General features: G+C 33.5%; 2 protein-coding genes across 3 annotated transcripts; both read left to right on the forward strand.

Moving 5' to 3' along the window:
- The first annotated feature begins 1,075 nt into the window (after positions 1–1,075).
- Positions 1,076–4,236, forward strand: LOC109192615 (GATA transcription factor 24-like). 2 transcript variants are annotated; one of them, XM_019343328.1, is made up of 8 exons: positions 1,076–1,310; positions 1,543–1,907; positions 2,586–2,666; positions 2,750–2,883; positions 3,031–3,165; positions 3,344–3,449; positions 3,806–3,880; positions 3,969–4,236. In XM_019343328.1, the coding sequence occupies exons 2-8, from the start codon at positions 1,581–1,583 to the stop codon at positions 4,029–4,031; spliced, it is 921 nt and encodes a 306-aa protein (XP_019198873.1). In that variant the 5' UTR covers positions 1,076–1,310; positions 1,543–1,580; the 3' UTR covers positions 4,032–4,236. The 2 variants fall into 2 exon arrangements, with proteins under 2 accessions (XP_019198873.1, XP_019198875.1); XM_019343330.1 differs by having other exon boundaries at positions 1,553–1,907.
- Positions 4,237–13,016: 8,780 nt separating this feature from the next.
- LOC109192295 lies at positions 13,017–14,207 on the forward strand. The gene has a single exon (XM_019342868.1). It carries the CDS (start codon positions 13,017–13,019, stop codon positions 14,205–14,207), a length of 1,191 nt encoding a protein of 396 aa, XP_019198413.1.
- Positions 14,208–14,645: the final 438 nt, after the last annotated feature.

The following is a 14,645-nucleotide window of genomic DNA, read 5'->3' on the forward strand; positions in this document are numbered from 1 at the left end:
TCTCGAATTTTTGGAAAATGAAATTTTTCTTCTTCTTTATAATATGTGATAGAGAATATTCTCCGAGTATATCTCTATGATACTGATAATATTTTATAATAATACTATATAGTCAAATATATTGTGATTGAGCAACATAAATATACGTTTTTTTTTTTTTTTTTTTGGGTTAAAGGTTAGTAATTCAATTAACTTAGGGATTTACAAAATGAAATTATATAATTAATAATAAATGTAGTTTTAATGTATGATGTATCATCCTAATGTATATTCAATGTATTATATCTTCAACCTTTTGGAAGAATGTATTATATTTTCAATATTTTTTTTTTTATTTTTGTAAAGTCGCGTCTTAAATATGTCTAATTAAAACTCAATTAAATTATTTGTGTCTTGCAATATGTAAATATCATCATAGTAATGCAAAAAGAAGAAATAAATCAATATGGGTTAATTATTTTGAAAGCCATGCTTCATATACATAAGTGCATTGAGTAACAAGTACATCCGCTTATACGTAAATATCCATTCAAAAATGTAAGTTTAAAAAAATATATCGTACGAAACTACTAGTACATCAACTGATAGGTAAAAATACATTGCACATTTAAATATCAGTAGATACAATTTATAGTTTTGCATGATGCATGTTAAGTTTGAAATATTTATTAAATTGTCTTTGAATTTTCTATTTACTTTACGGTCGATGATAATCTCAAATCTCAAATCGATATTTAGTATTAGTGTCAAGAACCTTGTAGTCTAGTGGCACCAAATTACTCTTTTATATGGGAGGTTGTGGATTCGAACTTTAATAAAGCTAATATTGACTATTTATACTTCAGTAAATTGACAAAGTAATTATGAACAAATACTCGTTCCCCAGTATTTTCCATTGTCCTTAGTGGGAGCCTGGGAGATAAATATGGTGACAAGAAAAATGAAAACAGAGGAGATTGCTATTTTTGGTTGGAGTAATAAAGTACAAAAAAGGGATTTGGAGAAGTTTCCATAATTTGATAAGAATCCAGGGGCATGGGTGAAATTATCTCAATAAGGAAATTTTTTAATCAAGGACACAACTTTTTTAGCATCATCCGAAGCCCTAGAATTTACAGAAAACTCCCATTCATCACGCTCGACCCAGTTCCAATCTAATCCGCACCGTCCATTTCACCGATCTTCCCAATCCCCGCCGGCGACCAAACCAAAAAGCTTCCCGCTAACGTATCTCCGGTCAAAAATCGTACAGTACGGACCGTCAATTCTCAGTCGACCGCGATCGAATCTCACTGACTTTCTATTGAATGGTATGTTTCCAATCTAACCCTAGTTTTCACGCATCGGTTCTTACCAAAGATTCGTGTGTAAATATATTTTAATTCACACAAACAGATACTCATTTATATGTGTATATATAGACTTTACGCTGTTTTTGGAAACTATGGATTAAATTGGTTTTGGAATGTACACTTTCCTATCAATAGGATGGTTTAGGTATTTTAATGTATGTGCTTATGCATGTGTAATATCTCTGTGAAGTTCAATACAGGTGTATAAAGTTGTGTACTTGGCGTGAAATGGAAGGGATTGGAGGGAGTGAAGATGGGGTGATGCAGCAGCACCCTCAAGTTCATTACCTGCCGGAGCACGATGATCACCATCACCATGGTTTTATGAGCAATGGGAATGTGATGGACCATGATGAGCATGATGATAATGGTGGTGGAAATGGAGGGAGCGGTGACAGCGAATGTATGGAAGGCGATGTTGCTGCTGCTGATCCAGGGAACCTGTCAGATAATCATGGTCCAATTGTAGTTCATGGAGGCAATGAAAGTAGTAATCAGCTGACCCTCTCGTTCCAGGGGCAGGTCTATGTGTTTGATTCTGTGTCTCCTGATAAGGTAGTTTGAATTGTGTTTTCTGACATGATTTGTCTTTAATTCAGTTAGCCAATGTTTCAAATTGAGTTAACCAACATTTTTTCTTTGTGTTTCCTAAGTAGTTATAAATCTAATTGAACCTTAAGTGGGTCACAATTTAATTGATGAAATGTTGATTGGCACTTGAATATTTACTCTGTATTTTAAGCAAGGTGTTATTTTTGCTTATTCCCTTTATTGTAGCTACTGTATTTAGTTACAGCAAAGCATGCTCTTAAGTGATGTTGGGACCTTTTTCCCAGTTTAGATAAGCATTTTATGTTAATAAAACATGCATGCCAGTGTATTCATTAAGTTTTCCATAACAGGGTTTGTGAAGACTTGAATGCAATACGGTAATAGTATAGTGAATAGGAATGCAGGACAAGACACCATTCTCATTTAGGACATCAAGAGTCTGGATGAAACATATTTGGAAGACCTTAGCTGTAATACCCATAGTTTTCTGAGCGGCATTCTGTTTTGTTTAAACAGTGGTGGCATTATTTGTGGCTGTATAAACACCCAAGAACCGTAACTATTGAAATTAATCTTGAGGATGCATCATTTGATAGGTGGGGTTTATGCTTCTGTATTCTGCCATTGTTTTTAATTCTCATTTGGCTAATGGATTTGCTCCTCTTAAATTTATTCTTTCAGGTGCAAGCTGTGCTCTTATTACTTGGTGGCCGCGAGGTCCCTCCAACCACCCCTATGCCTATAACAAATCACAATTATAGAGTAAGAATAAACATGAGCTAGAACTACTTCAACTATTTTCACATTACATCTTGGACAGTTTTAACTGACAAAATTTTTATCAGGGGCTCCCCACTGCTCCTCAGAAGCTTAATGTTCCACAAAGACTGGCATCATTAATTAGATTCCGAGAGAAGCGTAAAGAACGGAATTTTGAGAAGAAAATTCGTTACACTGTCCGAAAGGAGGTTGCTCTTAGGTAAGACTTCTTTCAACACCCCATCCTCCACCCCAAACTGAATATTTGTTTATTTATTGGATAGTTTGGTCTGCTGGATGAAATTTAATTATCCTTATGTGAATTGGCTAATTTTGAATGTAATTTATCTTTATTTTGCTGTTGTAGGATGCAACGAAACAAAGGGCAATTTACATCATCGAAACCCACTCAAGATGAGTCAGCAACAGCTTCAAATTGGGACTCATCTCAGGGATGGGGTACAAATGGAGGTGGATCGCAAATTCAAAATCAAGAGATTTTGTAAGCATTCATTTCAACATTCCCTTATGTGGACTAAGCTGTATTTTTATTTGAATAGGTGTTGTTGTATGAAGTTGAAGAATAAAATACTTCAACAGAAAACTCAAACACCTTGAGAGTACGTTATAAAAGAAGTGTTCTTCAAGGATAACATTCTCTTTTTAAATATTCATGGCAGCTGTCGGCACTGTGGTATCAGCGAGAAAGTTACTCCAATGATGCGACGTGGACCAGAAGGACCTAGGACACTTTGTAATGCTTGTGGACTAATGTGGGCAAATAAGGTGATCATTACACTTGTTTGATGCATCCTGTTTGGGATTGTGCTTGTACATACCGAATGGACACTCAACTAGGGGACTGATATGAGCTCTTCCGCTCTTATCAATATCAGTCATTTCAGAGCTAATATCTACTACTTCTATCCTTAATCCATTTGCCTAAATGTTACAATTATAGTTTGTGTGGAGTATTATTTTCTATAATCATAAATCATGTATTTTTACTCAACATATGTACTATAATGATGTTATGTTGGAAAGTGGTCACACCAGAAAGGGTAGTTGGATCTTTTCCTTTTTTGCTTAATAGTTCAGCAAGCTACCTAATTTACCCTCACATCTGCTCGTGTTTACTGCAGGGAACTCTCAGAGATCTTTCAAAGACAGTGGTGCCCCCACTAGGGCATAGTACATCCCTTCACCGAAGTGAAGAGGTAGCTATACCCTCGTCAATATCTACTTTGGTGTTGTTTGTTTCTTGTTCCATGTCTTTGTCTCTTATGTCTTTTCTAATCCCTGCAGAATGGAAATGTCGAGGCTTCTCAAATGATTAGAGGCACAGAGAACGGTGATGACTCGCTATGACTTCATTACATGTATGATTAAACCAAAACGACTGTATGATAGCCCCTCTAGATTGGAATATGTTCTTAACTTGTTATCCTGTCATTTCATCAGTTCAAGTTTGATTCTAGTTTCTAGGTTTTGTGATTTCTTCTGTAGCATCAACTCTGAACCTGAGTGTAAAATGCATTGTTCAACATCAAAGAAAAGCCAAGTTATTTTGCCACTATTCTCTCTCTCTTGATATGATAGACTGTTTGGTATGTGCCGATTATGATATTGCTCTCAGCTCTGTTCTGGTGAAGATAAAGAAGAGAATGATTCATAAGAGAATTCTGATTTTAGGGTCCGTTTGGAAACTCGGAAGATGACTTTTGGAAAATGTTTTTCGAGTTTTCAGTGTTTGGATGTAGTAGGAAAATTCAGTCAATTCCGTTGACTGGGGAAAATGTAGGCATTTTTGCGAGTCATTTTCCGCCAACACTCAAAACATAGTTGCCTTCGCTGCTATTGTTGCCTTCAATTCCCCTCAGTTTCCATCCATTCTTATATTTTTCAGAATGCAACCAAACACTGGAAAGGAAAATGTTTTCGAAAAATGAATCATTTTTTGAAAAATATTTTTCAGAAGTCATTTTCCTGCTTTCCAAACGACCCTTAAAGTGATCATTTTGAGTTTGAGTGATCATACCTGTAAATTTGATCTTGTTACAAATTCTAAATTTACTGCCTCCATCTCACTATCGCCCCGGCCAATATATATTTACATTAACAACAATGTCTCTGCCACTATAGATTCAAGTTTATCGAAATTTGTCAAAATGGGAATTTAATCTCAGAAAATTAAAGCTTTTATTTACCTAAATTGTCACGCATAAATAAAGAAAACATACCAAAAACCCAATAAATAAATAATACGAATTAACATTTCAAAATTTGAATCCAATATCACTGTCTTTGTTTATTAATAATTCTACGATCCATTTTCCATATAACATTGGTTATTCTTATTTTTGAGTGATAATGGCCGGGAACCAACAGTCACTATCTACTGCGTGTGTTTAGTAAGTAAACTCCGCTACGTGTAATGTGATCAACGGCCGCATTTAATCGAACAAATGCAATTGGATTGAGAGGTGTCAGGAATGGGTTCACAGAAAGCTTGAGGGTCATGATGAAAATAAGCTTGGGTGCACTTCACATCACAATCCTCGCTGCATAAACCCAGAGCCTCCCTACACCTTTGTTGCCCCTTCACCATATCCCCAACTGCATATATGCATATATCAGTGGTTAGTAATTGGAATATAAAACTAACCGCTTAAGCTAATTTTACAAGTCTATGTAAAGGGCGGACAACTATATATGTAAAGGCTTAAGATTACATAGATTAGGCATGCATTAGTTTAGCTCAATGATTCAATAGGTAGGTATTTGAACTTGGGAGAAGGGACTTAGGTTCAAATCTCGGCAGCAGCAGTGTTCCGTGATTTACATACTTTCAAATGCTCTGTCGAGACGGGGTGTGGGGACCTTCTGATTTACATCCTTTCAAATGCTCTGTCGAGACGGGGTGTGGGGACCTTCTGGACAGATCTCGTGATTTACATCCTCCCAAATGCTCTGTCGAGCCGGGATTAGAGGTTCAACCTTTTGAGAGAAAAAGATTACATAGGTGTGGGCTGCTCGATATCGAGCTGGGGTTGATGATTCAATCTTTTGAGAGAAGAAGATTACATAGGTGTGGGACGGTGTGAGGGGCCCTTGGGTTGGGGATTCAACCTTTTAGAAAAAGAAGATTACATAGATCAGAGATGTTAATTCATTTTTCTATTCTAACATACGTACCTGATGCAAATATGATAAGCATGGAAATGAATAAGGTTGGAGTAGAAAGAGTCGCCATTGTTGAACAAATAAATTTTGCAATTGAGTGATCTTTTTACTTGGATAACAATACGTGATTCTCTATTTATTTATTATGTTTTGAATGTAAAATAAAAAAAAAAAAAAATCTTACGTTTTAATTATAATGGTCAACTAATTAACGTACTTTAATTTTGAATTAAATTTGATTTCTCTAACGCCATTCTCGCTTTGTATTCATATTTAATATTTAATTATGGGTAATGCGAAAACATATTTGTAGTCCAGCCCATAGAATTAGCATGTCCAATGCGACCATTAAAGGATAGTTATGATGGTCGTTACAAATTAAATGGTGGTATTAAATGATGATTTGTCTACAATTCAAGGTTTTTTATTTATTTATTTTTGTTTTCAAACTAGTCTACAATTAGATATTCAATTCATAACCTACCATAATATTTATAAATAATAAGATAATATTTAAAAATTATAATTAATTAATGATAATATAAAACTAACCGGTTAAGCTAATTTTACAATTATATTTTTTGTAAAGGCTTAAGATTACATAGATCGAGATGTTAATTCGTTTTTCTTTTTAGTCTAGAAAATCATATACTAACACACATACCCGATGCAAATATAATAAGTATGGAAATGAACAAGGTTGCAGTAGAAAGAGTCGCCATTGTTAAACAAATAAATAGGGTTGGCCACGGTTCAACTCGAACCAAAACAGACACTATAATAACCGAAAATATATGAATAGCACTGTTGCAAAAATTGGCTTAGGCGGTCGCCATTGCACGTTAAACAAATAAAGTTCACAATAATATATTTTCGTAATTGAGTGATCTTTTTACCTGGATTACATTACATTACATGGTCTAGCTATATATATATATATATATATATATATATATATATAATATAATGTACAAATGTTTAATTACTTGGAAATCTTATAGCAATCAATTTATTAACTTTAATTAATTATAAATTAAATTGAATTTCTCTGACAACATTCGTACTTGATATTCATGTTTAGTTATGGGTGATGACGAAGGCTCAATAATGAGAAAGACCCATAAGACATATTTGTAGTCTACCTCATGGAATTAGGTATATATGATTCTAGCAATATATAATGTAAAAACTTTTACTTAGAAATCTTAGGATATGATTATGGTAATCAATTTATTAACTTAATTTAATTAATTAAAAAATTAAATCAAATTTCTCTAACAGTATTTGGGAGAAGATGACTAAGCACAATACAGGAATTATGCCTAAATTATACAAATTTCTTGTGCACTGAAACATTGAGCCACCGTGATTTACATTATCCCAAATACCTGTGTTAGTTGAACCGACTGTAGGGAGTTTTGGAATTGGTCCTCTCAAAAAGTTAAATCCACAATTCCAAGAGTCATCACACTCCGTCCCAACAGAACATGATTTAAAAGGTTGTAAATTAATAACAATGACTCTATCACTATAAATTCAAGCTCATCAAAATGGGAATTTAATCTCACAAATTTAAAGCTTTTATTTGCCTAAATTGCACTCAAGCATATATAAATAAAGAAAAGCATACCAAAAAAACAATAAATAAATAACACTAATTAACATTTCAAAATTTGAATCTTATTAATACTCTGCTAATAATTCTACCATCCATTTTTCATATATAAAACATTGGCTTTGAGTAACAATGGTCAGGAACCAACTGTCATTATCTAGAGCATTTGGGATGCTAAGTAAATTCCGGTAATTACCTAGAGTGTTTGTTAAGTAAATTTCGATCTGCTACGTATAATAATTCCCATTTTGATCAACGGCCGCATTGAAACGTACAAATGCAATTGGATTGAGAGGTTTCAGGAATGGGTTCACAGAAAGCTTTAGGGTCATGATGAAAATAAGCTTGGCTGCACTTCACAGCACAATCCTGGCTGCATAAACCCATAGCTTCTCTACACCTTTGTTGCCCCTTCACCATATCCCCAACTGCATATATGCATATATCAGTGGTTAGTAATTGGAATATAAAACTAATTTTACAATTCTATGTAAAGGCTTACATAGATCAACCTGCACGGGCTTAGTTCAATAGTTTAATAGACAGTATTTTGAAGAAAAGATTACTGTTCGAACTTCAACAGTGACAGTGTGCGAATTATGCCCAAAGTGGACAGATCACTTATGGGCACCGACATTTGGCCCTGTTAGCCATTGAGTCGCCGTGATTTGTATCCTACCAAATGCTCGGACTAGGGTTTTTAGTCAAGAAGATCATATACTAACATACATACATACCTGATGCAAATATGATGAGCATGGAAATGAACAAAGTTTGAGTAGAAAGGGTCGCCATTGTTAAACAAATAAATTTTGCAATAATGTATTTTTACAATCGAGTGATCGTTTTAACAAGAAGATAATAGAATGCGGTTCAAGACTTCTAGCTATATATAATGGATAGATGGCATAATGTACAAATGTTTACTTAGGAATCCACTATCAATTAGCAATCAACTTATTAACTTACTATAATTATGTGAATTCCACTATCAATTAGCAATCAATTAACTTATTAACTTACTATAATTATGTGAATTAAATTTAAATTCAAATCTTAATAATTAATTCTATATCAAAAAAAATTATGGATCCCTTTACTAATAACGGAAGAGATATGATGAGGCCAAATACCGTATAGAGTGTGATTTTAGAAGATTTCTTTTTATTTTTTTGAATGCTACTGACTATATTACAATGTAGTATCCTCCACTGAAGCTTAAACTCACAACCTCTCATATGGGAGTTCAACCCGAATGACATTAGACCACAAGGTCTTGGCTTAGAAGACTTCATTGATTGAGTATAAATATTACCAAACGTGAATATCTAGAAAAATGTTATATTTGTCCTTAACCAAAGGTCAAGGTTTGATCCTTGACTTGGGGAATAGAGCAGCTTTAAATCTACATGTCAGCTGTCCTACCCAAAGAGGTGACTACAATTTAGTAAATAGATTAGTTGTCCGATGGTGGAAACCCTGACTATACCTAAAAAAAAAAAATTGTTATATTTGTGAATTTGTAATATGGTATGCAAAATGAATTCTTAGAAATACAATCTCTATTCATAGGTCGGAATGAAATACACATTTTTTTTTTAGTTTTATTTATTCATGGATCTTTAAGAATTATTATTTTTTTCTTTAGTGTATCAAAAAAATAATTTATATACTAACACACCCACGCTTATATTTTATTATTATTATTAATTGTAAATATGTATCAAGTACGATTGTATAATGTCCAATGAACAATAAAAATGTAGTCAAATTACATGATCAAAATAAAAAAGAACATACAAATCTGATAAATATTAGAAGATAGAATTTTAATTTTTGAAGATAAGAAATATTATTATTAAGTATTTAAAAAAAAAACTTTTATTAGCAAAAGCAATTATTCTTTCTTATATTATAAGTGGTTTGTTGACACTAAGCCAATGATACATATATTTCCACCAAATATAATACGGAGTAATATACAAATGAAAAACTGAACTCTTTTACCAAAAAAAATAATAATAATAAATAAACAATAATAATAATAATAATAATAATAATAATAATAATAATAATAAATAAATAAATAAATAAATAAATTGTGAATATATTTAAACATAAGTTTTTTCTCGTTTATCTTAGAAAAAAAAAAAAAAAGACTTTTGTTTTTAAAATTAAAAAAAAAAATCCTTTTTGAAAGGATTAAATAATAAATGTGAGTGTCAATACCTGGTAGTCTAATGGCACCCAGGTTGGGAGGTTCTGAGTTCGAGCCTCACTAAAGACGTTATTGATTTTTTGTGCTTCAATAGGCTGAAAAAGTAGTTGTGAACCGATACTACATTGTAGTACAGTCAGTAGCATTCAAAAAATAATAATAAATGTGAATTTTAAAAATAATAATAATAAAAAATGTGTCATATCCCCAATCCCCCCACTTGTACACAATATACCTACATCAACACTTTAAATTTCTTCCCAACAATTAAAATTCTAAAAGTCTCCCCATTAGTGAATTTTCATTAATTTTTGCAGGTTTTAAAAACTGGTTCATGATTTTTGCACAAATGGAGAACTTGATTTTTTATTGATTTTTTTCTCTTGTAAAATATATATATATATATATATATATATATATATATATATATATATATATATATATTTATATATATATATATATGGTGTCTCTTCTCTTTGCAAATTTGCAATCCGAATCCCATGAATGTGGATGGCCTAATAAGGTGAGGGTTAAGATTTTCATTTTTACAAAAATTGGTTGAATGCAAACTTCATATTTCCCCTGCCAAACACCCCGTTTATATACATTTATGATTTACTTTAATAACGTAACGTTTCTACCATTATATATTTACATTTAACAAAATTTGTGTAAATCAAAATTTAATTTTAAAAAATTAAAGGTTCAAAGCTTTAGTTACTTACTTTTTAGGTTAAGGTACCCATCCAGTTGCACCCTTACACATCAAAAAACAATTGCATCCAAAAACTCAATAAATAAATAACATTAACATTTGAAAATTTGAATCCAATATATATATATATATATATATATATATATATATATATATATTCGGTCATTCAATTCATTATTATATTGTGATTTCAACTAATTAACTGCCACAGGTAAAGGTACAGATGCAATTGTATTGAGCAGAAGTCCCAGGAATGTAATCACATTCAGCAAAAGGATTATGGTGAAAGTAAGCCTGGTCGCAATGAGCGTTGCAGCAATCAAAATCACAAGTTCCTGTGCATAAACCCATAGCTTCTTTACACCGCCTTTATTGCCCATTCACCGTATTCCCAACTGCATATATATCATACATATATCATTAACTGGTTGGAATAGACAGATTTAACGAGTTAAGTCCATTTTTACAGCTCTGTGTAAAAATGCTAGTCGTGTAAGGTCTCAAACATGTATGTAGGATTGTAGGGTTGGTATGTCTACATAATTCGATAACTTTTTAACCTCAATCTTTGCCTTGTCACATTAAAGGAATGGGAGAACAAGTAAAAATGTCATACTTTATTTCTACGTACTCTAACACAATCATTTACGCAAATAGTCACATATAATAACATTTGTAACATACATACCTGATACGAATATGATAAGCATGGAAATGAATAAAGTTGGAGTGGAAAGATTCGTCATTGTTGAACAAATAAGTTTTGCAATTGAGTGATCTTTTTGCTTGGATAACAATACGTGATTCTTTATTAATTTATATATGTTTTGAATGTAAAAAGGGAAAAATATATTACGTTTTAATTATAATGGTCAACTTATTAACTTACTTTAATTTTGAATTAAATTTGATTTCTCTAACGTCATAGTATAGTACCCATGCGATGTATGGGAAGGATATTGTTCAAGATATTGTCTAATTGTATGAAAAATTTAAGAGATTACTATATTAAAATTTGCAAATTATAAAGTCGATCTTTAAAAAAAAATGTAAAGGCAAAATAGTAACAATAATAAAATTATTTTAACATACAATATACAAAAATAACTGTCACAAATCTTTTGCTAACAATTGAGAAAAAAAAAAAGTTTCACAAAATTACAAATTATTTAAGATTTTGTGGTATACCACGTTGGTTGTTGATGTAGCATTTGTACTTGAGTTGTTGGAGACAATATTTGATTTTATTTTACATCAAGATAAATTCAAATAATTTATAATTATTTTACCGATTTGGTTCATATAAAATATTCAACATTAGTCATATTTGAAATGATTTTGAATAATATTTGATTTTATTTTACATCGTAGTGTTCGTAGAAATTTATAATTGCACTGTTGATGAAATGAGTTAATTGTTACATAAGTACCGCAATTCTGTTAAGAATTTTAAAATGATTTCGCGGAATTGAAGTTATAAATTTGATCAAATTAATTAATTATTAATTAACTAATTATTATAATATTAAATTTGGTAAATTGGATCCAATCCGCAATGATAAGGTTATCTCATATTTGGGAAGAAATGTGGTAATGTGGGGTGGGGCGCTCTAAAGTTAGATATGGCAAAGGCATATGATAGAATGGAGTGGCCGTTTCTGAAGAAGATGTTACAGGTGATGGGTTTTGATAAGGGGTGGATTGATTTGGTTATGACATGTGTGACGACAGTGGCATATCAGGTTGTGGTAAATGGGGTGCCTGGAGGAAAAATAATCCCAACACGATGTCTCAGGCAAGGCGATCCCCCCTCGCCTTATTTATTTATTATATGTGCTGAAGGATTATCTTTATTATTACAAAAAGCTGAGCTGGCAGGTTCAATTTATGGATGTAGAGTGGCTAGGGGCACCCCTAGTGTCACATCTTTTCTTTGCAGATGACAGCTTATTATTTTTCAAGGCAAATTTACAGGAGGCTAGTGTGATTAAACAGTGTTTTTTGAGGTATGAGAATTTGTCTGGCCAGATGGTTAATTACCATAAATCAAATATTTGCTTCAGCAGGAATACCTCAAGGGAGGATAGGGATCTCGTGGCTGGTTGTTTGGGCGTGGATCAGGCACCAAATTTTGGAAAATATTTAGGTCTTCCATCATTCATTGGGAGAAATAAAAGAGCAGTCTTCTCTTATGTGGAGGATAAAATCAAACAGAGAATTGGATCATGGAATAAGAAGCTGTTGTCGCAAGCAGGAAAAGAGGTACTTTTGAAAAGTGTGGCCCAATCTATGCCTACCTTCTCAATGAGTATTTTCTTATTGCCTGATACAGTCTGTTTATCTATTGAGAGGACAATGAACAGGTACTGGTGGGGAAAAGGGGTGGACAGAGGGATTCATTGGAAGGCCTGGGATAAATTATGTGTTCCTAAGTAATATGGGGGTTTGGGATTTAAAGACCTCCGTTCTTTCAACCTGGCTATGTTAGGGAAGCAGGCATGGAGATTTCTTACTAACCCGACCTCTCTTGCGGCAAGAATATATAAAGCCCGTTATTACCCGACGACTTCCTTTATTGATGCCAAGATAGGGAATTGCCCCAGTTATTGTTGGCGAAGTATAATGGCTGCCCATGGGATAGTATGTGCTAGAGTAAGGAGAAGGATTGGAAATGGGGAAAAAACTCTGATCTGGGGACATCCCTGGTTGCCTGATGATCCAAGTCCTTTAATACAAACAGAAATGCCTGAGGAACTGCGTGAGGCAAGGGTTGTAGGTTTAATTGACCAACAAACGAAAACATGGGATCCTCATATTCTAAGTGATTTATTTGAACCTGACGATGTGGCCCGGATATATAGGATCCCTGTAAGCCCGGAGTATGAAGACTCGTGGTATTGGTATAAGGATCCAATGGGTGAATATTCGGTTAAAAATGCATACAGACAAATTGTTGGAAATTATGAAAATAATACGGGTACCTTTGATAAGTGGATCACATTGTGGAAGTTGAAAGTCCCACCCAAATGGAAAACCTTTTTGTGGAGAGCTTTATGTGATATCCTCCCAACCACAGTCAACCTGATTATAAGGAGAGTAGAAATTGATCCTGCATGCCCAATGTGTGATATATCTCATGAGAATGTTATGCATACATTAACATCTTGTGATTATTCTAGAATTGTTTGGGATATTTCGGGTTTGCCTATTACAAATATTATTGCTGCTACTTTTCCAGAATGGTTAATGGGTGTTATGGCCAACTTAACGGAGGAACAATTTTCCACACTGGTAGGAGTTCTTTATCATTTATGGAATGCCCGAAACGAAGCGGTGTGGAAGAGAGCATTACCGCCACCTCCCGCTACATGGAGGCGTGCGGCCGCGGCAAGAATGGCGTATACCCAGGCACACTGCCCGGGCAGTGTTCCACCAGCGCAGCAGCCTACACCGGCGCTTCACGGACGGCCGCGGTGTTTCTTCGACGGAGGATTTCGGCCGCAGACGGGAGACGCGGCTTATGGCGTGGTATTACTCCACCCGGATGGTTCATTCAAGGCCGCAACAAATGGCAAACTCATGACTTGTTTGTCACCTCTTATGGCGGAGGCCCTAGCATGCAGAGAAGCGTTATCTTGGCTTAGGGAGCGGAACGAACTTGATGTGGATATGATGACTGATTGCACACAACTACGACATCACTTACTATCTAGTCCTACGACCATCCTATCTTATGAAGGAGTGGTGGAGGATCAATGTCGGGCAGTTATGGCCCTATTTACGTATTGCTCTTTTAATATTGTCGATCTCTAGACTAGTTAATGTTAGTGCTCATACTTTAGCTACGTTAGCTTTTGATCAGGAACACTCTATGTATTGGGACTATGTCCCTCCTGACTGTTTGATTCCGTTCATTAATTAAAATATGCCAACGTGCTTGGCTTTCAAAAAAATATTTGGAATGATTTTGCTTTTAAAAATGATATAAATTTAGTTATCTCATATTTGGAATGATTTTCAATAAATATTTGATTTTATTTTACATCAAGATAAATTCTAATAATTTATAATTATTTTACCGATTTGGTTCATATAAAATATTAAATATTGGTCATATTTGGAATGATTTTGAATAATATTTGATTTGGATAATAGTGGTGTTCGTAGAAATTTATAATTGCACTATTGATGAAATGAGTTAACTGTTATATAAATAGTGCAATTCCGTTAAGAATTTTAAATTGATTTAGC

This window comes from Ipomoea nil, unplaced genomic scaffold (assembly GCF_001879475.1).
Source record: "Ipomoea nil cultivar Tokyo-kokei standard unplaced genomic scaffold, Asagao_1.1 scaffold1770, whole genome shotgun sequence".
Taxonomy (NCBI): Eukaryota; Viridiplantae; Streptophyta; class Magnoliopsida; order Solanales; family Convolvulaceae; genus Ipomoea; species Ipomoea nil.

Excerpts from the sequence above, each read along its gene's own strand:
- LOC109192615 (XM_019343328.1), top strand. The coding sequence starts at position 1,581 with ATGGAAGGGATTGGAGGGAGTGAAGATGGGGTGATGCAGCAGCACCCT. Across the intron at positions 2,884-3,030 it reads CGAAAGGAGGTTGCTCTTAG|GATGCAACGAAACAAAGGGC; the intron begins GTAAGACTTCTT and ends TTGCTGTTGTAG. Across the intron at positions 3,450-3,805 it reads GACTAATGTGGGCAAATAAG|GGAACTCTCAGAGATCTTTC; the intron begins GTGATCATTACA and ends TGTTTACTGCAG.
- LOC109192295 (XM_019342868.1), top strand. The coding sequence starts at position 13,017 with ATGGCTGCCCATGGGATAGTATGTGCTAGAGTAAGGAGAAGGATTGGA.